The sequence below is a fragment of the Ophidiomyces ophidiicola genome (assembly GCF_022830035.1).
Source record: "Ophidiomyces ophidiicola strain CBS 122913 chromosome Unknown scaffold_23, whole genome shotgun sequence".
NCBI classification, from domain to species: domain Eukaryota; kingdom Fungi; phylum Ascomycota; class Eurotiomycetes; order Onygenales; family Onygenaceae; genus Ophidiomyces; species Ophidiomyces ophidiicola.
Genome location: NW_026054663.1, coordinates 253233 through 275725, shown reverse-complemented (window position 1 = coordinate 275725; position 22493 = coordinate 253233). Strand labels below are relative to the sequence as shown.

Below are 22493 nucleotides of genomic sequence, written 5' to 3'. Positions count from 1 at the left end.
GGAGGATTGATTAAAGCAGTGTGAAGCGGGTCAAGGAAGCCAGCTATGTTCTGAGATGTGAACAGCTCGATTGAACGAGGGACCAGCAGGAAATGGTGCTAATAAACCAACAGGATCAATAATTAAGAGGGTGACCGCCATTTCTTTTTTGTCTTTTGGAGAAAGGAAAGAGAGAGAGAAGCCATTTTCAGTGAAAAGCGGATGAACTGGGTACAATAAAGTCATATAGTCCTTGATAGTTTAGCCAAAACAAAAGAAAGGGAGCAAAAAGGCATAGCAGAGAAGATAAAACTAGAAACCAAAGTAGATGTAGGAACTTGAGTCCAACAAGTACAACAGGCTTCGATGAATGGTGTCCAGGTAAATTTGGGCCCCGAAGCTCAAGTTTAAGTACGGTGCAGGTAACGCACATAACGTCAGCCAAGCTAACCGCGTTTCTTATACACAATGTCCTTGGGGGTCGAGGTAGTGGCGGCAGAAGTATCGGGCTCTCGAGAAGTAGCAGATCCCTCTGCGGCAACGGCCTTATTTACGGCCCAGGCAGAATTGTTTCGCTTGTTCTCCTCTTCTTCCATGGAAAATACCAAGTCTACCTGTTCCTCATCAATCCGGCTGGTGCTCACAGGCGACGATATGGCGCGATCGAGACGAGATGCGGACACATGGCGTGCAGAACTGGGGTGTAATGATGTGCCACTCAGTTGTTGTGTGATCATTGACATTGATGACTGACGGCTGGGACTGGAAATAAATGGAGAGATGTCTCCTGAGCTAGGACGGCTGCCTATTGGGCGAATACCGGGACTGGAGCGCATGCTGAGTGCTGGATCACGAAGGGGTGATCCAACGTGGCCTAGCGCTGACTGGCCCTCTTCCTCTTTTCTTTGGCGTTGTTTGGCGAAGAGCGCGCCGAATCGGGAGGGACTGGATGCCAAAGGTGAGCCCACTTTAGTAGTTCCAGCGAGTGGCAGCCCTAATCCGGTCAAATCTCTCAAGCTATGATGGTCACTTTCTGTACGCGAAAGTCGGCGCATCTTCTCTTGCGGTGTTAGTACATCATCATGAAGATTTGTAGGCAGGTAATCCTCTTCCATGGCAAAATTATCATCCCAGTCGTCCAGAACAGTTGGTCGAGGAAGACTGGCTGACAGCATCTTGGGCCTTGATACACGCTGGGAGTGCATTATGCGTGCTGTAGTACTTTCATCTCCACTCAAAACCGGGGAGCAACTAAGAGTGGAGAATTTCTTCAAATCCGAGCTGAATGTGGGCTCATGGAGATTGCGGAGTACATCTGGCTTGTGAGACAGCGTCGGTGACAGATCAAAGCCAAATCGCGATGGGACGGAGGAAGCGACAGGTCCATGGCGGGCAATGTAGGATATTCCCTGGCTATCAAACGAGGCCGGAAGCGGGGCATCCAGCGCAGAACGACCAATTGGAGACATCGCATGCCGACCATCTTCGGGCGGAGAGCCATATTTCGAGCTGGTATCAAAGCCAGCATCGATCATTGGAATGTTACCGTATACCTGTTGCGGTGGTGGTGGGGGTAAAGTCTGGTCATGCATCATGTGCATTTCCTCTTGGTAAGGATACAGTCGAGAGCCATGGCCGTTAATTTGCTGCTGCTGCTGCTGCTGCTGTTGCTGCTGCGACAACAGCGAATTTGCAAGAACAGAATCCTGCGGGTGATAGGGAGGGAAATGAACACGGCCGCCCAGGTTGAGGTTTCCCCCGCCACCCATGCCTACGTTGGGCCTGTTCACCCGGCGGCCATCGGGTAGGATATGTGCCAAAGCGCATTTCGCTCCAAACTTGCAGTTACCCTATGAGAGTTAGGAAGTTAGCTTTTGAGATATCTTCACTGGCTCATATGCGGATATTAAATAGCCGGCTCGCTAGTGGTAGTTTCGCCACTGGCACTGGGAGGCACTCGGGGTTGCACAGAGGGGGGTAAAACCTTTGTAAAATATTTGCATGGGGCAGAATCGACAGCCGAGTCGGTAGAATGAAGGAATGGACAGGCGGGACCTGCTTGACAGGCTCCTTGGCGGAAGAATTTGCAGGGGACATGTTTGGTATCTAAGCACGCGAGATAGCAAGCAGAGAATTGTCAGCCAAAGCACAATCGACGAGAGACCCCGAGGCAGCAGCAGCAAAGCGCTAGGATTCAATTTACTTTTGCTTGGAGGCGCACTCGGTGGGCTGCGGGCCACGTCGAACGAGGGCACGGATCGCGGCTGGCCGTTCTGCACGCCGGTCGGCACAGGCAGCGGGGCGCGGGCTCTGGGATCGGTGGCCATTCGATTCGGAGGCCGGGGAGTACTGGCGGAGAGGCGAGCAGGAGACGGAGGCGGAGGGGGGTGACGGGGATCGTGGAGCGGCGGCGGAGGAAGAGGAGGAGGCTGCTGGGACTGCATGGCGGAGACAGGCAATTAGAAGGCTTGACCAGCAGGCAAGGGAGAGGGGAGAGGGGAGTCGGGCAGCGGGAGAAAAGCCTTGGGCGAACCAACCTTCCGCGATTCTCAGGATTGTTCGAAGAGCAGCAATTGGGCGAGCTAGCCTACCTAACTAGTGGAAGTCAGTCGCGGCGGGAAAATTCTATCGGCGAGGGGGAGCATTCTGACAAATTGGCCCGGCCTTCACGCCGCCCACCAGCTGACCTCCGCGGGCACGCGAGCCCCTGAACTGAAACCCACGAATAGGTCGTCAACTAGCAGTGAATGACGGCATGCTGCTGCGGTCGCGCGGCCGATCATGAGCGCAACTTCTGGTCCACTAACCCCCCGTCCAGCCACATTCGCACGCCCGTCGCCAGTCAACTATTGTTGCTTGGCTAGAGCCGTCGCCTTTGAAACAGTGAATTGTATCAGTCAGGCTGTGTTAACTCTATGTGAGGCCAGCGGCAAGGTCACCAGACTCCCCGCGGAGCAGCCAGCTGATGCGAGCACTAGTTAACTAACTACACCAAATAATTCCCTCGCACACTGTCCGGGAACGGCCTTCGATCAGAGACTCCCTTCCAGCCCCAAGGACTCCCAGAACTCTGCTTTATTCGAAACGCCCTCAGGCAGCACCTCGGTGCACCGCATCCACATCTCGCGGCATATTGTTCTCCGCGTCGATGCATTTCGCTGCCATGTCTTCCACTCCTTTTCCACATGGGCTTTCTCCTCTGCAGAAACAACCCTAGCCTGTTTTGCACTGGCTTTCAGCGGATCCAGTCGAGCCACCACTCCGGCTCTCTCTTTTTCCAAGCCAAGAACTTGATAACGGAGCTCAGCAGTAGATACCCGCGCATTTAGCGTCGCAAGCTGTGTCTTCAGAAGCTTCTCCTGAGATTTTGCTGAAGCGATGTAAGATTTGGTTTCCTCTATCTCTCGATCGATGGCTGTAAGCTCTTCTGGTGTGGCTTCTTCTGCTGGATCCTGGATGGTATGATATACAATTTGTTTTCCTGGTATTTGAAAGACGTGAATATTAACCCATAGCACCATGACGATGCAACGCTAGATACTGCTAAAGAGGAAAAAATACCTGAAATTTTGCCTTCAACCTGCTTTTTTTCATGCATTTCCTTCAGCGCTTTGGCAGCATACGCTGCACAATCCTGTCTGTTAGACTGCTACGTTTCTAAGAGGCGTATAACGGTTGCATACATTTGGTAACCTTGTTATGGAGGTTTGCGCTAACATCAATTGCCTGCTGCTGGTTAGATTTCCATGGATCTATGCAGTGAAGCTCTGGCCTACCGAGTACGGACGACTGGATGTTAAAAGCAGGTGCTTCATGTCAGCTAATATAGTATAGATTTGCAACAAGCCGTCGTAAGTTATTGGCGTTACTTCAGCAACACACTCACTTTTGCTGCCCTGTTAGGTAGTTTAGCATACACCTCTGTCATCTCAGAATTTTACATACGGAGATATTTTAAAATCATGGTGCAGCCTGATAAATGGAATTGTGGTTAGAAAATACGTATGTTTCCACGTCACGGTTTAGATATTACACCGTCGCTTGGATTGGAGGGGGGCCTGGTGATACTACCATCTTCCGCAGACACCTTCTCTCCCTTCTCTGCCTTTTCCTTCCGTGGTGCCATAACAACTTCGACGGGTCGGTATTGCGAAGATGGACCAACAGTTCGAGAGGGTTAAAAGGTGCGAGGATATGCTGTCACCGATTAACTATCCACCTCATCCTTCGAGGAGGTTCTGACTTAATCAGCAGGCTGCGCAGCCTCTACAAAACCCGCACCAATCACATGGCGTTATTGGTTAGTGATCCTCCGCCCTCGTAGTCTTGGCGCATCGGCGGAGTGCTTCGGGTTTTGATTGGCTAGGTTTGTACGAACCTGCCGATATCAATATCGCAAATAAGGCAACAAAACGAGCCCAGAAACACACGAAAAATGAAGTGGGCAATATCGCTAAATTTCTCTACTGATAGCGGTGATTCTACTTGATATGTTCAAATTACCTATAATAGAATCCTCATCCCTTTTGGATAGGAGTTTTGCCGGGTGATAGTACTGATAAATGGCTTATTTTACTAAATCAATGTTAAGAAGAAAGAAAGAGAGAAAGAAAGAAAGGAAGAAAACCGGCGGTACAGTGGGAGGGGGAAAAAGGGGGGAAAGGAAATATCGCTCGCCCCATGATGTTGTCAGTCCCGAAAAACTTCAAATCTAATCTCGTGTTATATATGGGCGTAATTTCTATGAAAAAGAGATGCTTTGTGTGTAATCCGCGTTTCGGAGATCTTGGACCTAATTTTAATATTTGCTTTTTGCCCGTGTGATCCCCAACGCCAGTACACCACTTTTGCATGGATGTCAAAACTGATGTCCGAAAGCAAAGTACAACAGAATTGAAGAACAAAGCGCAATGGTATAACTCCGAACAAGCTTGCTTATAATGCAATTCAAAAATAGAAAAACGAGTACGACAAGAGGAGAAGTAGTGGGTTACATGACAACCTGAAAAAGGTTAGCATTACAGTTAACAAGCAGGCATGACCTGAAGGCAAAATCTGGACTACTCACGCATTCGCTGTCCGTTTTTCCTTGAGGAACTCCCATTTCCTCGAACGTTTTGGGGCCCTTACCAGGTAATCCGCCAGAAGCAGGCTTTTGAGCGGGTGATTTGCTTGGGTTGCTTGGGGGCGGATTCGAAACTGGGGACTGTTGAGGCGGCCTAGAGTCACCTCGTGCCGGGTAATGACCGGTGGACTGTTTCGTCGGCTGCGAAGGGTGACCGCCGGGGTTAGGTGATGACGGGGCTCGTGGTTGTCGCGGATCTGTGGGGAAGCCTTGCCTACCATGGGGAGGCGCAGACTGCGGTGGTGCTGGGCTCGCATTGGTAGGTCTTTGCAGTTTTCTTCTCCGGTCAGCACCAGTAGGGTCTGGCGGCGCTGAGAATCCAATATCTAACTTTGGCGATGGAGAGGGTTGATTGTTTTGATATGGTGCTGCCATGCCGGGATTTTGATGGGGTGGGCCATAGCCTTGAGGGGGTCCCATGGAAGGCATCCGATGGGCAGGAGAAGGGGCGCTTTGTACAGACTGCGCTCTGATATTGGGGTTAATGCCGAACGCAGATGTCGGTCGCATATCAGGCCCATATTGATTCCCGGGAGCACCTGGCCGCCCGTACCGAGAATTAGGCTCTTGGTATGGAACTGCAGATGAACGTGGATCCATTGGGTCCCCAGAAATCGACATCTTTGAGGGGTCCGGCATCTCTAAGGTTTCCTGGATGGGGCGTTCACCTTGCATGGAAGAATAGCGCTGCTGTTGGGGTCGCCCATGAGAAGCATATTGAGATTTGATGCGTGCGATAGCAACTCGCTCATGATCCTTTCTTGATAGGGTTTTCGATCTTGATATACTGTCGATTCGCGAAGTCGCGTCTTTGTTACCACTAGCTGCTGCTTTAGCATACCAAGTGCGAGCTTCTTTAATATCCACAGGTACGTGAATTCCAATTTCATAGAAATATCCAAGAGCAAATTCAGCTGTAGGTAGGCCATTCTGCGCGGCGCGTTTAGCGTAGAGAAATGCCATCTCGTCGTTCTTTTCAAAGACGCCTTCATGGCCACACAGAAACCACTTGCTGATTGCCATCTCCGCTTCTGGTTCGCCTTGGCGTGCTGCCAGTGCATTATAGTGTAAAGATAGAGCGGGGTCAAAATCGCACCCTAGTTGACATAACTCATAAGCAGCTCCCATCTTCACTTGAGCTTTTGCAAACCCGTGATATGCAGCTTTCTCGATATTGATGCGAGCGCCATTCAAATCTAAGGATAGATATTCCTCTGGAACAGCAACTTGTGGAAGTTCGCGAGCTAGGAGCATGCCGTAGACCTAAATTTCGAAAGAGGGGTGCATTAGCCCGTAATCAGAGGGGAGGATTTAGTTTGAAATACTTACATAGGCGCCCTGGGGAGCGTTTTCATCACATGTTTGAGCCGCATATCTAATGTGATCTAGCCCTACAGAGTAGTCCTGGCGTTGGCCATGTTGTCCTAGAAGTATCATCATTCCCAACCGCTGTGGATGGCGTTAGAATGATTCAATAGCCAGGTTACGGATAGATGTCCTTACGTAGTATGAAGCGGAATCTCCAACGCTCACACCTTTCTCATAATGTTTAATTGCCTTCAGCGGCTCGTTCGAGTTTTCAAATTGCATACCCATCCGGTATTCTGCTCTGGCATATCCTTTTTCCGCGGCACGTTGATAACACCGGAAAGCCTCCTTTTTGTCGATTCGAAAGCCAAATTTTCCAAATTCAAGCCACATTCCTCGAATAAATTCTGCGCGTGGGTGTGATTGTTCAGCAAGAAAGGAGACAATGTTGATGGCATCCACTTTAAGCTGGTGTTCACCCTGCGGAGTTTGGGGCCTTCGCGGCTGAACAACGGCATTGCGGAGGTCGTTTTGCATAGCTACCTCCACATATGACAGCGCATCCTGCGCCCAGGCAAGTTGCATCTCGGGGTCGTTGGAGGCGAGCACCGCGACCCGACCCCGCTCCAAGTTTGCTTCACGCTGGTCATCGCTTGGGGGCACATTGGGCGGGGGATTTTGGAGCGCGGGGAAGGGTGAAAAGTTGGGCCGTTCGGCGTAGTCACTGGACAGGGTTGGAGCGCCATAGTTGGACTGCGAATACTGGCTGCCAAAGGAAGCTCCGTTATTACCGTTGCCTGGTGAGGTTTGCATCGACGAGCCCCGCGTTGGGAATTGGTTCTGAGGCCCTGCAGAGTAGTTCGCCATTCGATTCGACCCAGAGGCTTCGAGTTCGAGATGGGCGAGGTTATCCTGCATGTTCTCAGGAACTTCGGGCATCACCCTGTTCGGATGGCGGGTTAGCGGGATAGTGGTCTAGAATGTCGCGGCGGTCGGAGGTAAGGGCGCATCCGAGGCCTACCTTTGGGGTGCTGGAGAGATCACTTCGGGCATCTGGTAGTCATCGATTGCACCGGGGTAAAAAGTCGCTCCCATCCGAGCGCGGGAGGAATCGTAAGGCGCAGCCATGGGCGAGAGTGGATTAATATATCACCAAGACTTGCTGAGAAATTCAAGCCCCTGGTTAACTAAATTAACCCCACTAAATAAAATACGACTCACCACAACCTTGCACAGGCAATAGTTGTGCTTCGGGTGGTTGGCATTGAAATGAGGGAGAACGGAATGGATAGCAACGAGCGACGGCGCTGGAAAGGAGAGACCGCGTCGCTGGCGAAGCTTTGTTTTGTTTTATTGAATAACTAGTTCGTGATTTGATCGGGGCTTTCTGGTCGCGGCCACGGAAGAGGGAAGGATAATCGACGGAACCACAATCTCGCAGCCTTCGGAACGGAGCATCAGGAGTTTTAAGATTCACTAACGAGCAACGAATGCACTAACTAACTAGCTGAGCCACCAGTTCGATCGCCAAAAATAGTCGTCCAGAGCGATGGGCGGCTAGGTAACCGTGAGGGCGTGGCATGGGCTTCACACTGCCGGAGGGGCTGAAGCCTGACGGGCGAGCGGTTTCAGCAGGGTGTGTCCTGGCGCTTGGTTGAGGTTGTTCTTGTTGTCGCCCGCGTGCCAATGCCATGTGAGTGATTGGCCGGGCGGGCGGCGATGCCTGCGCCGTCTCTCGACACGTCGTCTGCGTTGTCATGATACGTGCTTCACCCGCGCTTCTCTGCAGCGCCAGCCCGCAATCCCAGACCTGCACACCCACTGCTTTCCATGCACTCTCCATCCCCTGGCCGCTTGCTGTCGCTTCCTACCCTCGTACGATGTGCATGATTGGTTTGGTTGTTGATACGGCCCCAGCCGACCAAGCACCGAAGACCCGCTCCATGCTGGGGAAGCCAACCGCCCAAGATGCCTCCGCCTCGCAACGGATGCCCCATGCCGCTGCACCAACTCCCTTGGGGTCTCTTCAGCCCCCTTCGACCCTTTTCCACGCCTTGTTAATAGATGATTTCTGCGAATTTTAGGCGATCTCTGGCGCGGAGTCTCCTCCTTCTCACTCAGCTCCATGTCCTATACACTTAACAGCAGTGTCTCGTCTTGTTATGGAACTACGTGTTACATGACACTGATCAAGATGAGGCCAGGTGCGTATTTTGTGGACGTTGCTTGTGTAATTTAGGGATTTGCTGTAGGTCGTCCTTTACTACCTTGAAGGCTTTCACATCTATACCATATCGACGGCCGGTGATTTTCTCATCGCAGTGACGAAGCAGTCAAGGTGCATGGGCTAAATGGTAGTCAATGAGGCCGGAACCGCAAGCCCGATAGCTTCCGTGGCGCAATGGTAGCGCGTCAGACTTCTACGAGTCGGATTATTGAGCACGCTTAACTAAGACAAGCAGATCTGAAGGCTGCGGGTTCGAGCCCCGCCGGAAGTGCTTCTTTTTTTCTTTACTTTATTTATTATTTCCTTACACTTAGTTAGTACTTCTTACTACTCCGTACTACCTTTGTTTTTTAACAGTCAAACTATTATCGATAAAGTTCGAAGGCGGTAAAATGGCTGTTCAGCAGAGATGTATTTGGGCAATGCATGGTATCTAGTGGCTCCCTTGACTGGCCATTCATATTTTGACCTGTTTTCGTCCCTTTCTCTCATCCTGCAAAACTGAAATACTTTCATCGATTATTACTACTGATATATAGTTAACTAACTAACTGTATGTCGAGTACGGAGCTGTGAGCAAGTGAAAAGGGTATCTTTGGGGGTTTGAGCATCTGCTTTATAATATTCTCTTCTGGCCATGCATTCTTCGAGCGATACTTTCAATCACCCCTATTCCCCCTATGATATCCAACTTCAGTTCATGCGGGCCCTGTACGCGTGCATAGAAGAACGGAAAGTCGGTATCTTTGAATCCCCAACTGGTAAGAAATCCAAGCAATTGCATGGCATGCCTGACATCGTACATAGGCACTGTAAGACATAATACCTTTTTCAATGGGAATTTTAATGAATCATTTCCACGGAGGCGTCCTTTATACCGTGACCTTGAAATCTGGTTTACCATGGACTCCACGTATTTATGGTTCTGAGAAGTGCAAAGCAATTCTAATAAGATCGCGCAGGGCAAATCTCTTAGCCTAATATGCGGCTCGCTTACTTGGCTCCGTGATCACAAGCGCTCAGAATTCCTAGAGGAAACTGGTGGCGATGATGGTAAGATCCTTTGCCACCGGGATACCTGTTACTAAAAACTTGTTAGGGGATGATGAGCCCGGTTGGATGCTAGAGCACTCAAAAAATGAAAAGAGAAAGGATATTCGAGAAAGGCGAAAGCGACTAGAGGATCGACTCGCCCGTATTCGTGATCAGGAAGAGCTTCAGCGCCGGAAACCAACCGAATCTGAGCAACAATTCAAAAGGAGGGTGAGGTTTTTACTTGCAGTTTCCATCATAGTTTTATTAAGCTGATACCTCCTTAGCGCTCAAATCACATACAGCATCAGATACAGGAAGAGTCAGAAATGATAACTTTTGAGCTTGAAGATTACAATAGCGATGACCAAAATAGTCATTGTCAAGAAAGTCACGAAGATGGCGGTCTTTCGGCATCCACTCTCGCGCTGCTTGAGAAGTTAAAGGGTTCAGCAAGCAATGACAACCAACTTGAAGACGAGAATGAGACCAAAATTTTTTACTGCTCGAGGACTCATTCACAGATATCACAGTTTTCCCGAGAACTACAGCGAGTCGTACTTCCGGCAAGCATACCCCCTGAAATAGAATGTGCTGAGATGAAATACCCGACTGGCAAGAAACAGCAGACAAATGAATTAGAAGAGCACACAAAACATATTTCCCTTGGTTCAAGAAAGACCATGTGTATCAACCCAAAGGTTCGGAGCCTTGGAAATGCCACAGCCATAAATGAACGTTGCCTTGATTTACAACGTCCGGAAGTTGACCAAAAATGCCCATATGCACCATCCAGAGAAAACGAAGCAGTAATTACCGATTTTCGGGATCATGTACTTGCTAGGGTTCAGGATATTGAAGATATCGGGAAGTTAGGAAAACAAATGAACATCTGCCCATATTATGCCTCTCGTTCTGCTATTAAGAATAGTGAGGTGAGTAGCTATGTATCAGTTTATGATTCGTAACAGGAGCTGATTTCTTTGCTACAAAAGATTGTTACATTACCATACCCACTACTTCTTCAGAAGTCAGCACGTGAAGCTCTGGATATTTCACTTAAGGATCATATAATTATCATAGACGAGGCACACAACCTTTCAGACGTGATTGCCAACATTTACTCTGTTACTATCTCCCTTACACAACTTCAGACGGCTCTCGAACGACTTACTATATATGCAAAGAAATTCAAAACCCGGCTGAAAGGCAAGAATAGGGTGTATGTTGCGCAAGTGATGCGACTTTTGAGCTCAATGGCCAGTTACCTCCAGTCTATTCACACTAGTACTGGGGCTGCAGAAGGTATTGTTGAGCATTCGCTTTTGATGAGCGGAAAAGGGGTGGACCAGATCAATCCGCATAAACTCTCACGCTATTTACATGAAAGCAAACTAGCTAGAAAGATCGATGGATACGTCGAGCATTCGGAGCTATCTAGCAACAGTCAGCGCGGGCCGAGAACAACAGTACCTGTTTTGTTTCAAGTCCAGTCTTTTATCTTATCTTTGATGAATCCATCAGCTGAGGGCCGAATCTTTTTTGAAAAGACAGGGTCTGACGTTTCCTTAAAATATACATTATTGGACCCGACTGCCCATTTTCGAGAAGTCGTGGAGGATGCCAGAGCTGTTATCCTGGCTGGGGGAACAATGTCACCGGTAAGTCAAGGGGCCAATTCCATGACGATATTGTCTGTCCTTTGACAATCGCACAGATGAGCGATTATGCCGACTATCTCTTCTCATACCTAGCCCCTGAAAAGCTCAGAACATTCAGCTATGGACATGTGATCCCGAACAACAACCTAATTGCGAGGCCCATTGTCCAAGGGCATCAGGGCTGCAATTTCGACTTTACCTTTGAAAAACGTAACTCTCGGGATATGGTATATGTAATACATGTCGCATCTGGAATTTGGAGGCTAATTTGAAATAGGTGGCGGACCTCGGACGAACAATTATTGAAATGTGTAGATTGATACCTGATGGTGTTGTAGTGTTTTTCCCAAGCTACGACTTTTTGAAGCGAGTTATTAATCTATGGAAAACTGCACCATCAAGTGCAATTGCAATGAATATTTTCGAGACTCTTGGGCAGATCAAACCGATACTTCACGAATCTCAAGAAATAGTCACAAATACCGAAGATATTCTGCAGACGTATGCAGGGCTGATAGATAAGGGAAAGGGCGCTATATTGTTATCAGTCATGGGTGGGAAACTTTCTGAAGGCATAAACTTCTCCGACCGGCTGGGCAGGGCTGTTATTATTGTTGGCCTGCCATTTCCAAACATTAGGAGCGCTATATGGCAAGCTAAAATGGGCTATGTGGAGAAAAAGGCGTACGAGCGGTCTTCCGGGCCAGAAGAGAGTAGGAGGAGCAAGGCAAAGGCTGCGAGCAGGGATTTTTATGAGAATTCCTGCATGCGAGTGGTGAACCAGTGTATTGGGAGGGCAATCCGCCATCAGAATGACTATGCCGCAATCCTCATGCTCGACCGGCGATATGGAACGACGCAAATACAGTCTAAGCTACCTTCTTGGATTCGACAGAGTCTGGTGTCTTCCCCTCTGGGAATTACGTTGAAGGAACTTCGAACATTTTTTGATGGGAAGGCCGTAGAAATTGTACAAGAGAAATAAAATCCGTACCGCACCCTACAAGACTATCTTGTCTTGTACTATGAGTATTTCTGTCTGCCTGTAGTCCATCGTCGCATTGAAAGCAGTTAGATGATGTCGACAGGGCGAAACAGGATCATCACGTGATATAAAGACGCCAAGATATCAGGGCTTGACCCTACAAGCGAAAAGTGCTGACACACATCTCGAAGCCCGAATTGTCAACACGTCGAACGCCCAACGCAACGCCAACCGTCCTTGTCGGAACCAGCACAGTCGACAAGATGCCTACCAGATTCTCCAAGACCAGAAAGCAGTGAGTTCCCCCGGGTTCCATGTTTCTCCAATTCGGGTTCCCGAAACCTCAGCACATCTTGAGAAAAATTGTGAACAAACATGAAATACCTAACCTATATCTTTCCTGTAGCCGTGGCCACGTTTCCGCCGGTTATGGTCGCATTGGCAAGCATCGAAAGCATCCCGGAGGTCGCGGTATGGCTGGTGGCCAGCATCACCACCGAACCAATCTCGACAAGTACCATCCAGGTTACTTTGGAAAGGTCGGCATGAGATACTTCCACAAGTCGCAGAACCAGTTCTGGAAGCCCACGATCAACCTTGACAAGGTACGTTTCAGTATATGAGCGATAGACGGTAGCGAATAATAGAAAAGCAATACTTCATCGGGACATCTTAAGAAACCGGCCAAAGGAGAAATCCGTTGGATTTCCATGGAAGAGAACTACGGGGCTAATTCTTGCGATTCACTATTATAGCTCTGGTCCTTGGTTCCCGCAGAGACTCGTGAGGCCTACATTAGCAAACAGAAACCCGACACCGCTCCCGTCCTCGACCTCCTCTCCCTCGGCTACTCCAAAGTCTTAGGCAAGGGCAGACTTCCAGAGATCCCAGTCGTTGTACGCGCGCGCTACGTCAGCAAGGAAGCCGAGCGTAAGATCAAGGAAGCTGGTGGTGTTGTTGAGTTGGTAGCATAAATGGATTTGGAAAGGTGACCTTGACTTTTTTTTTCGCATGGGAGATATGCCGAATACCATTTATTCGAGACCGGAATTTGTTTTTTTATCATTCCAGCGGCCTAGGGAAATGAGTAAAAGCCGGTGTTGGGTTCGATTAAACTACAGCATTGTCTGAGTGCGGATCCAATGTTTTTCATAATGCTGATGCCTGTGAGGACGGCCGGGGCAATACAATTGCACCCACCTTGTTACGATCTCAATAAATACCATCATAGGTGAAATGGATACTATTGTTTCACTTCAATGTTGATTCGTAGAGTTTGGTGCCGGACTAATCAACCTGCTATTACTTGTGATTCGACAATCGGGGTTCATAATTATAGGCACTGCCATGAAGCAAACCGCTGCGGGATATGCTCCTGAGAAGACATCAAGATGCGTCACAGTCTCACATACTCTTCGTCAGCGTCCTGTTCTCAAATTTTTGACATACTGAATCCGGTTTTCGGTGTTCTCTCACCTGCGGCCAGCGTCTCGCTAATAAAACGAATAGCCTCCTTCATCATGGCCGGAGTCACCTCATGACCAGCTCCTTCAAAAATAACATCTTCTAGAGTTACCTTTCCTTCAGCAAACCACCCACCTGGAGCAATGGCTCTTTTCAGCCACGTCAAGAACGGCTCCCCACGGCTGTATGGGACTAATTTGTCTGAGCCACCAGCAATATTTAAAATGCTCTTTCCGGCTAAACACCGAGTCATAATGGGTATCAGGTCTTTTTTTTCTTTATCGGTGGGATCGCGAACTGGCCCTAGTCGTATTGGGGTATTTAAAGCAGCATCTTTCATTTGGCCAAATAATAGGCCAGCCGGGTCCCAGATGTTTGTCATATCAACAAGATTTTGAGGAAAATGCTCTGACCCAAGAAATTGAGAGCCAGGAGTATCGCCGGTTTTCCATGAAGTCAGTTTTGATAAGCGGGCTCGGTCCGACATCAGACTGATATAATCAGGACATCCGATCACAACGACTGCAGCCTTGATTCGTGGCTCGTGGAGTATGCAGTGCCATGCCGCATGGGCGCCTAGTGAGACGCCCAGGACCAAATTGTTGACAATGGTTCGGTCTCCTTTCGGAAACACGTAGCTGTGTATCATGTCCATGATTTGTGAGACATCGCGAGCTGTGCCATCTAAATAAGATGTTAGTCTGACGTAATTCTAAAGCAGTCGATAAGAAGTTGATGTGTTTATATTGAGAGGAAGGTGGGGCGTTTCGAATCGAGAATCAAGAAGGGCAACATACTAAAGATTGAGAACATGTCCTGGGCATGATTTGGGTTCCCTTGCCTCCAGGCTTCGTTCCGTAGTTTATCCACTTCCCTTGTTCCATGGTTTCTCTGGTCAAAACACACAGAAATTAAGCCGGTACTCTGCCGGCTTGTGGCAACATTTCCTTGCTGGAGATTTTCATTCCAGTCAACAACCGCGGATGTAGCAATGCCACCCATGCCTGCCATGGTATTTCCTCGAGGGTGTAGCAGATACAGGCAAGAGACATTTCTACCCTGTGGGGGAAGCTCTTCAAGCCCATAGATAGCGCATAATATACCGCCAATAACAAAGTCTTTCCTTGACACTTCCGGCGAGGGTATCGCATAGGTATTGGCCATAGGGTCGAGAGGGTGGGTCATATTAACCAAGCCTGTTAAAGGCTGTTAGCTGGAAGATGAGATAATGGAGTTGAGCATGCCGTAGTCGCAGACACATCAAATCTCAGTGCTTTGACAGGTATAGTTACTTTTCAGGGACCCCATCGCGGTTATATTTCGCACGGCCCCGCTTGGAACTTACGGGTCACTGATCCTGCGGTTCGCGGCCCGAAGGATGTGGCCGAGGCAAGCGTGTCTAGGGCAAAGAAAATGGTGAACAAGCACTTTGATGTCCCAGCGTCGGAGCTGTCTAGTTAGTCAACTGACTGGCTTTCAGCCTCCGTCTAGGGCAGAGGGGCGTGGGGCGGATCAAATGACACCAAAGCGTCGGGTATGGGCTAGACAAAGCGACTGAGATTGTAAAAGAACGAAAGGTGCGCCTTCAGTGGCCGTCAACGCCTGGGCAGTCACTGAGACCTTAAGCACACCGCGCAACACCGGGGAGTCTCATGACTCGCGCGGAGCAATCAAGCTTGTCCGTGCAAATATGCATGGCAAGCGAGCTTGTCGAGTTACCAAGGAAGTGAGTATTCAAATACTAGCATATGGTGGCAGTATAGTCACAGCGCGTCAGTCATGTCAAGCTGTGGCGCCTCCCTTTAAGCCAACGGCCTGCCCACTGCGCCCACCGCGCCAGCAACGCCAACCCAAAACAAGGAGCTCCTGAGCGGCGTCTCCAGTGCATCAAAGCCTTTCTCGGCTTTACGAAACAAAGGCTGTTAACATTCTCTTTGCCGCTATTTTTATTCTGGTGAGACTACCTTCTCAGCTAACTATCTTGTGGGAATAGAATAACTGAGAGCTCGCACAGCTTTGGACCTACGGAGTACAACCCCAAGTTTCAGAAGGCATTATGCTACGATGACCAAAACAGCCTCGACATCGGACCCGACAGGCTCGCTACGGCCAGGGCAAATAGCTGATGGTCCTTTACCAGGCTCCCTAATAACAGGAGCACTGCCACTCCGTACCGTCTCGAGCCCATCCCCCGACGAGAGCGCCGGCTATTTTGCCCCTGACCATAATGACCTACCGAACAAGAGCACTATACAGATCGTTCCGGAAGTTCCTAGCACGTCGGTGTCGAGTATTGGACCCATAGAGGAAAGTCCAAGAGCTGCTATGAACGTGCATTCGCCCAACCAACTTACCTCTCATCCCACACCCTCTGTCACCGGCACAGTCACTCCAAGGCGCCGAAGCGTCCAGTTTGCTAGGACCGATGCCGAGCTTGAAGCACAGGATATGACACCATCAATAGCCCCGTCTTTAGTCATGGAGGACGGAGACTTGACAGCTGCTGATCGTCGTGGCGGATCGTTTCTTTCGAAACTAAAAGCCCTCGCGGTGTATCCTACCTTCCCGACTCATTCTCGATCAGCAAGCGGTGTCACAATGGGAGGTGAACCGGCAGACGGTAGACCTGGTAACGAAAATTTGACTCCAGTTTCGGAGCGGGGACCATTCCGCTTCACTCGAAACATGGAAGATGGTAGCGAGGCGGATGCCGATGGAGAATCAAGCTGTGGAGAAAACAAAACGCGCAAAAAGCGCAAAATGAAGCTACGAGGTAGATATGGAGATGCGGGCTCCCAAACTGCACCGTCGTCTCCTAAAACTCCTGAGCGACCCAGACTCCCTGGCGCTAGCTCATTGACCCCTGCTGAAGATTTTGATCCAAACCACTTATCTCGAAGAGCCACGACATCCTCTATGCCTTTTCATGCGCGGGAAGGGGTTTCCGAAGATGAAGGGCGGGATAGACTGAAACGGGACTGGGGGCGCCGTAGCGGCTGGTTGCAAACTGCCCGTGGCCTAAGCTATGGGGGAAATTTCCGTCACGAAAGTCAAAATTCTCAAGATGACAGGAGACCTAGCAATCTACGGCGGCTTACCGGGCTTGGAAACCCATCTGATGGAACAGAAGGGATCGCTGCCGTGTGGAGAAGACACAAAGCGGAACGTGGAACTAGCCTCAGCGCTCAGAAATGGCGACAAATCAAAGCTGGGCTTAAAATGATTGGTCAGAGAAAGAAAGCTGAGCCGACAGTCGACCATGTTAAATCAGCCGAATTATTAGCGGAGTTGACCTCTGGCGTACCTGCCGCTCTTCTACTTGCCAGCATGTTCCAGAGAGACGAACACGGGAGCAGACGTATACCCATACTCCTGGAGCAGTTGAAGCTTCGTATTACAGACAGCCACTTTGATTCTCATTCGGGTGATCGCCATCTCGTTTTTCGGATTGAATTGGAATATGGGAGTGGAATGACACGTATGAAGTGGATAATAAACAGGACGCTTAAAGATTTTGCAAACTTGCATATAAAATACAAACTACAGATTGGAACCCAAAAATATATCCATCTAAAAAGCCACGATTCTGCGAAAGCCTTACCACACTTTCCTAGGAGTGCTTTTCCATATCTACGGGGTGTCAGAGGCCTTGAAAGTGATGTCGAAGATGAAGAAGACGATGCCGATGACACCGCGGCCGATGTTACTAGTGGAAATGAGAAGGCTGCAAAAAAGAAAAGACGACGTTCCTCATTTGCAGCAATCTCTCGTCGGCAGTCAAGTCTAGCATCTCCTTCAGAAGCAAACGCAGCGTTGGGCTCAGCCGTAGCAACCGATGGCAACATAGAGCCCCCTACTCCTGGACTTTCGAAAAGAGAACCTTACCCGGAAAGGCAACGCAAGAAGCTCGAGATCTACCTGCAAAAAATGATACGCTTTCTCATATTTCGGCCGGACAGCAATCGCTTATGCAAATTTCTAGAACTCTCGGCATTGGGCGTCCGTCTTGCCGCAGAAGGGAGTTACCATGGCAAAGAGGGATTTCTTATTATTCAGTCTTCCAAAGGGTTGGATTTTAGAAGTGCATTGAATCCTTCCATGATCAAATCTCGACATTCACCCAAATGGTTTCTAGTTCGACATAGTTATGTTGTGTGTGTCGATTCTCCTGAAGAGATGCATATATACGATGTGTTTTTAGTAGATCCGTTTTTCCAAATTCAGGCCAAAAAAGGTCGCTTAAGAGACAAGAAGCCAAAAGAAATTGCAAAGTCTGCAAAAGAATCTGCCACCCATCCACAGCACCATACTCTAAAACTGCAAAATTCTGAACGCAAGTTGAGACTCCTAGCCCGAAATGAACGCCAACTTCATCAGTTTGAAGATTCCATACGGTTCATGGTGGAGACTACGCCCTGGTCCAAGCCTAATCGTTTCGACAGTTTTGCCCCAGTTCGGACCAAATGCTTTGCGCAATGGTTGGTCGATGGCCGTGATTATATGTGGGTAGTGTCTCGCGCGATTAATCAGGCCAAAGACGTGATATACATACATGATTGGTGGCTGAGTCCAGAGCTTTACATGCGTCGGCCTGCTGCTATCAGTCAAAAGTGGCGTCTAGATCGGCTTCTTCAACGCAAAGCCCAGGAAGGGGTAAAGGTTTTCGTGATCATGTATCGCAATATTAACTCCGCGATACCTATTGACTCAGAATACTCAAAATTCTCTCTTTTGGATCTCCATCCAAATGTTTTCGTACAACGATCGCCCAATCAATTCCGACAGAATACGTTTTTTTGGGCTCATCACGAAAAGCTGTGTATTGTGGACCACACCTTAGCCTTTGTTGGTGGTATTGACCTATGCTTTGGTCGATGGGATACACCACAGCACCCGCTGACTGACGACAAGTTAACAGGCTTCGAATTGACTGATGCCCCCAAAGATGCTGATCACTGCCAACTATGGCCTGGTAAGGATTATTCCAACCCTAGAGTGCAAGATTTCTATGATCTCGATAAGCCATATGAAGAAATGTATGATCGAGAGGTTGTACCACGCATGCCATGGCACGATATCTCCATGCATGTTGTTGGGCAACCAGCACGAGACTTGACGAGACATTTTGTGCAGAGATGGAATTATATTCTCCGCCAACGCAAGCCAACGAGACCAACTCCATTTTTACTACCGCCCCCTGATTTTAATCCTGCGGATTTGGAGGCACTTGGCTTGGATGGGACCTGCGAAGTCCAGATCCTACGTTCAAGCAGTATGTGGTCTACCGGAACCCCTGAAGTAACTGAACATAGTATCATGAACGCCTATGTCAAGATGATCGAGAAATCCGATCATTTTGTTTATATTGAAAATCAGTTCTTTGTGAGTAGTTGTGAAGTTGAAGGGAAGAAAATTGAAAACCTAATTGGCGATGCTCTTGTCGAAAGAATTATCCGTGCTGCCAAGAATGGAGAAGAGTGGCGTGCGGTGATCCTTATCCCATTGATGCCTGGGTTCCAAAATACTGTTGATACAGAAGGCGGAACGAGCGTTCGGCTTATCATGCAATGTCAATATCGCAGTATATGCCGTGGTGACACGTCCATATTTGGCAGACTACGTGCCCATGGCATTGAGCCTGAGGACTACATTCAATTCTTTAGTTTAAGATCATGGGGTCGTATTGGTCCAAAGAAGCGCTTTGTCACTGAACAGTTGTATATCCACGCAAAGTGTATGGTCGTGGATGATCGTGTGGCGATCATTGGATCTGCAAATATTAACGAGAGATCTATGTTAGGATCGAGGGATTCAGAATGCGCGGCGATTGTACGAGACACCGACTTGATTTGGTCTACAATGGGCGGCAAACCGTATTTAGTTGGCCGTTTCCCACATACTCTACGAATGCGTTTAATGAGAGAGCACCTAGGTGTTGATGTCGATGAGGCTATGGAGCAAGAAATGGAGGCAGAGGTAGAATCAACACAGTCTAGGCCTGATGATAGCGACTCTTGTATCAGTGATCGTCAGCAAGGCGCCGATAAATGGGGTGAAAAGCAAGATGAAAAAGAGATTCTCGAGCGAAGACATCGCATTCAGGATGAATTCCTTGCCCGATCAGAAGACATGCACAGTTTCAACCACGACGTTGACTGGGAGCAAGCTAACAACCCTAATCTTAAGTCCAACAGGAAGCTTACAGCAGATGCTAGGGTTACTAGAAACCCAGATCATCGGAAGGACTTGGAAGGGTTGGGCGTGGATCGAATGCAGGCCCTAGATGAAGCAGGACATACTAATGGCCGAGACTCTTTTCTCGGACAGGATCGTATGGAATATTTGACAGAGGAGGGCGCTACTGAAGAGAAACACAAGAATCACAGCGACGGGCACCGCCCTAGTTCTCAGCCACCAACACCCCCAGACCAAAAGAAGCATTATGATGATAATCCTTCCGCTAATTCTTCGGCCAGCCCGGTGCTCATTCGCCCTCAGCCCACATTCACAAATGATGACAATGCTTCTCCCCGGTCATCACAGGTTGCGCAGCTTCCCGATAGCTCTCATCCCTTATTGTCTACCCTGACGCGTCCTTCTGTGGACAAAGACTGTATGCGAGATCCCCTATGCGATACCTTTTACCTTGACACTTGGCAGTCTATCGCTGAAAATAATACCAAGTTGTACCGAAGTGTATTCCGGTGTATGCCAGATAGCGAAGTCAAGTCTTGGAAAGAGTACAAAGAGTACACTGCTTACGTCGAGAGGTTTGCCGACATGCAAAACAATTATTTTTATGATGCCAGCGGACAAGCTCTAGAGCCTGACGCTCACACCAAACTCCAGAGCGGTGCTCCAGGATCTAGTTCCATGCATCCCATTGGTAAATTTAGCCATGATAACGATACGACAGGGAATGATCTGAAGGAAAGCGTCAACAACCAGGCGTCGAACGAAGCATCTGCTGAAGAGAGCCTCAAGCAATGGGCAGCAGAAGCCAATCGGGCTCAGATTGAACGTCAGCAGGAGGAACTTGCCAAGCTAGATTCTGCGGCCGGAGAGAAATCTGGTTTGAAGACTATGGATACGAAATCTTCAGATTCCAGTGGCAATGCCGAGCACTCGGTAGCATTTCCAGATATGGAAAAGTCATTAGAGCGTCAGCGGAGCAGTACCCAGAATTACTCCGAGGCACTCCATGCGAATGCGTCCCAGTCACAGCGACGAAGACGAAGAGGCACTACTCGCAGCTCTAAGAAGGAGTTCCATGCCTCTGACGATATCATCAGCATGAATGAAGTCGAAGAATTACTCGATAGGGTTCAGGGTCAATTGGTTTTGTGGCCGTATGAATGGTATTTATTATCGTATAATGCTTTTAGTAAATAAATTATGGCTAATCAAGCAATTTAGGTTGGAGCGAGAAGAACAAGGAGGCAATTGGCTATATACCCTTGATCAGATCTCTCCTCTTGAGATATAGTAAGTGCCATTCTTGAATTATTCATGGCTTAGAGCTTCTTCTAACAGTGAAATAGCAACTGATCTTCCCTTTATACCCTCTTGCTTGCTCATCGCGAAGAGCTATCGCGGTTATAGACTTCAAAAATTCGAAATATACGTACCAGCCAAGTTCTTCCGTACCTAGCATGGCAAGTGCTACATTAACATTATGCTGTCTTGATATTAAACTCTTATCTATAATTCACAATTCATGTGCTGTATCACAGTACTATGAATAGCTCCTTTGTTTACTTGTCGCTTTGTTGGTGCTATAACATATCCTAATAGTTTCTGGAAGCTTTTCTTTTTTTCTGATTTTTGGTCGCAGGTTAGCATAGAGGCCATACATTGTATCTATCTACTGAACATACATACATATATCGTCATCATATATTTGATATACTTTACAAAAACATCCCAATAGATTGTACCAAAATCCTGTGGACCTCGTTAGACTTTTTCAGACAACAGATACACATATCTCCCGAGTACTCCGTAGTCTTATTTTCTTCGTGGGTGGTGTAACAGAGTGTAGGTATCAAGATATCAGAAGATATCACACACAATACTAAACGATGTCTTCTATTGGAGGGTTGGATTTTTTATCTTCATAGTCAATCGACCGCAAATTCGATATAGGGCCTCATCTTTTCTCCTTGGCCAAAGAACCGGAAATAAGAGCAGCACAAGAGCAGGGCCCAGACGCTCCTGAAGCCCGATGATACCTCATGCTCTATACCGATTCAGTTTACTACCGCCAGAGGAAAGCCACTATCAGTCACATATTACATGCTCATGGAGCACGCGCGGCTTGCTTTCTAACTGCTAATTTTGGTCTCGAAGATAGGCCTAAGAAGTACTAAGATAGACAAGCAATTAAAGTCCTCCGGCAAAAGTCCAATGGCGAACCAGCTAAGTTACATTATCAGTAACGCCGAGATCTGCTGGCTACAGAGCAAGATACTAAGTTATTCAAACCGCGTCATCACACAGTTAACTAGTAGTCCTCAACAATGCAGAACTCCTTGCGGGTAGAAGCAGGACATGAACGAGGGTGAAAATCAGACTGCTGGGCCAGCCTCCCCAAGAAGTTAGCAAGAAAGGGCGCGAATGAATTTACTTCACGTATGGTAGAAAATACGTGCAAGAATACCTTTTCCTCGGAGTAGACTCGCAGCCCAATATTGCCAACTGTCTGCACGCCAA

At 48.5% G+C, this 22493-nt stretch overlaps 7 protein-coding genes and 1 non-coding gene across 8 annotated transcripts; 4 read left to right on the top strand and 4 right to left on the bottom strand.

Annotated features, from left to right (window-relative positions):
• Positions 1–425: 425 nt before the first annotated feature.
• LOZ57_005101 (uncharacterized protein) lies at positions 426–2076 on the bottom strand (the record flags this gene model as incomplete). The annotated part of the gene is made up of 2 exons (XM_049254133.1): positions 426–1829; positions 2035–2076. 2 exons carry the CDS (start codon positions 2074–2076, stop codon positions 426–428), a joined length of 1446 nt encoding a protein of 481 aa, XP_049106980.1.
• Positions 2077–3011: 935 nt separating this feature from the next.
• On the bottom strand, positions 3012–3500 carry LOZ57_005100 (uncharacterized protein; the record flags this gene model as incomplete). The annotated part of the gene is made up of 1 exon (XM_049254132.1): positions 3012–3500. The coding sequence occupies one exon, from the start codon at positions 3498–3500 to the stop codon at positions 3012–3014; it is 489 nt and encodes a 162-aa protein (XP_049106979.1).
• Positions 3501–4969: 1469 nt separating this feature from the next.
• LOZ57_005099 (uncharacterized protein) lies at positions 4970–7507 on the bottom strand (the record flags this gene model as incomplete). The annotated part of the gene is made up of 5 exons (XM_049254131.1): positions 4970–4981; positions 5048–6367; positions 6434–6553; positions 6608–7355; positions 7434–7507. The coding sequence occupies 5 exons, from the start codon at positions 7505–7507 to the stop codon at positions 4970–4972; spliced, it is 2274 nt and encodes a 757-aa protein (XP_049106978.1).
• A 1292-nt stretch (positions 7508–8799) lies between these two features.
• Positions 8800–8910, top strand: LOZ57_005098. Its single transcript has one exon. It is a non-coding gene; the product is annotated as a tRNA-Arg (tRNA).
• A 366-nt stretch (positions 8911–9276) lies between these two features.
• CHL1 (ATP-dependent DNA helicase chl1) lies at positions 9277–12317 on the top strand (the record flags this gene model as incomplete). Its single annotated transcript, XM_049254130.1, has 8 exons — positions 9277–9400; positions 9447–9451; positions 9602–9692; positions 9739–9902; positions 9959–10606; positions 10667–11332; positions 11389–11559; positions 11610–12317. 8 exons carry the CDS (start codon positions 9277–9279, stop codon positions 12315–12317), a joined length of 2577 nt encoding a protein of 858 aa, XP_049106977.1.
• Positions 12318–12580: 263 nt separating this feature from the next.
• RPL28 (60S ribosomal protein L28) lies at positions 12581–13291 on the top strand (the record flags this gene model as incomplete). Its single annotated transcript, XM_049254129.1, has 3 exons — positions 12581–12612; positions 12724–12922; positions 13073–13291. The coding sequence occupies 3 exons, from the start codon at positions 12581–12583 to the stop codon at positions 13289–13291; spliced, it is 450 nt and encodes a 149-aa protein (XP_049106976.1).
• A 458-nt stretch (positions 13292–13749) lies between these two features.
• LOZ57_005095 (uncharacterized protein) lies at positions 13750–14945 on the bottom strand (the record flags this gene model as incomplete). The annotated part of the gene is made up of 2 exons (XM_049254128.1): positions 13750–14465; positions 14579–14945. The coding sequence occupies 2 exons, from the start codon at positions 14943–14945 to the stop codon at positions 13750–13752; spliced, it is 1083 nt and encodes a 360-aa protein (XP_049106975.1).
• Positions 14946–15845: 900 nt separating this feature from the next.
• On the top strand, positions 15846–21267 carry SPO14 (Phospholipase D1; the record flags this gene model as incomplete). Its single annotated transcript, XM_049254127.1, has 2 exons — positions 15846–21139; positions 21198–21267. 2 exons carry the CDS (start codon positions 15846–15848, stop codon positions 21265–21267), a joined length of 5364 nt encoding a protein of 1787 aa, XP_049106974.1.
• Between the last annotated feature and the right edge of the window lie 1226 nt (positions 21268–22493).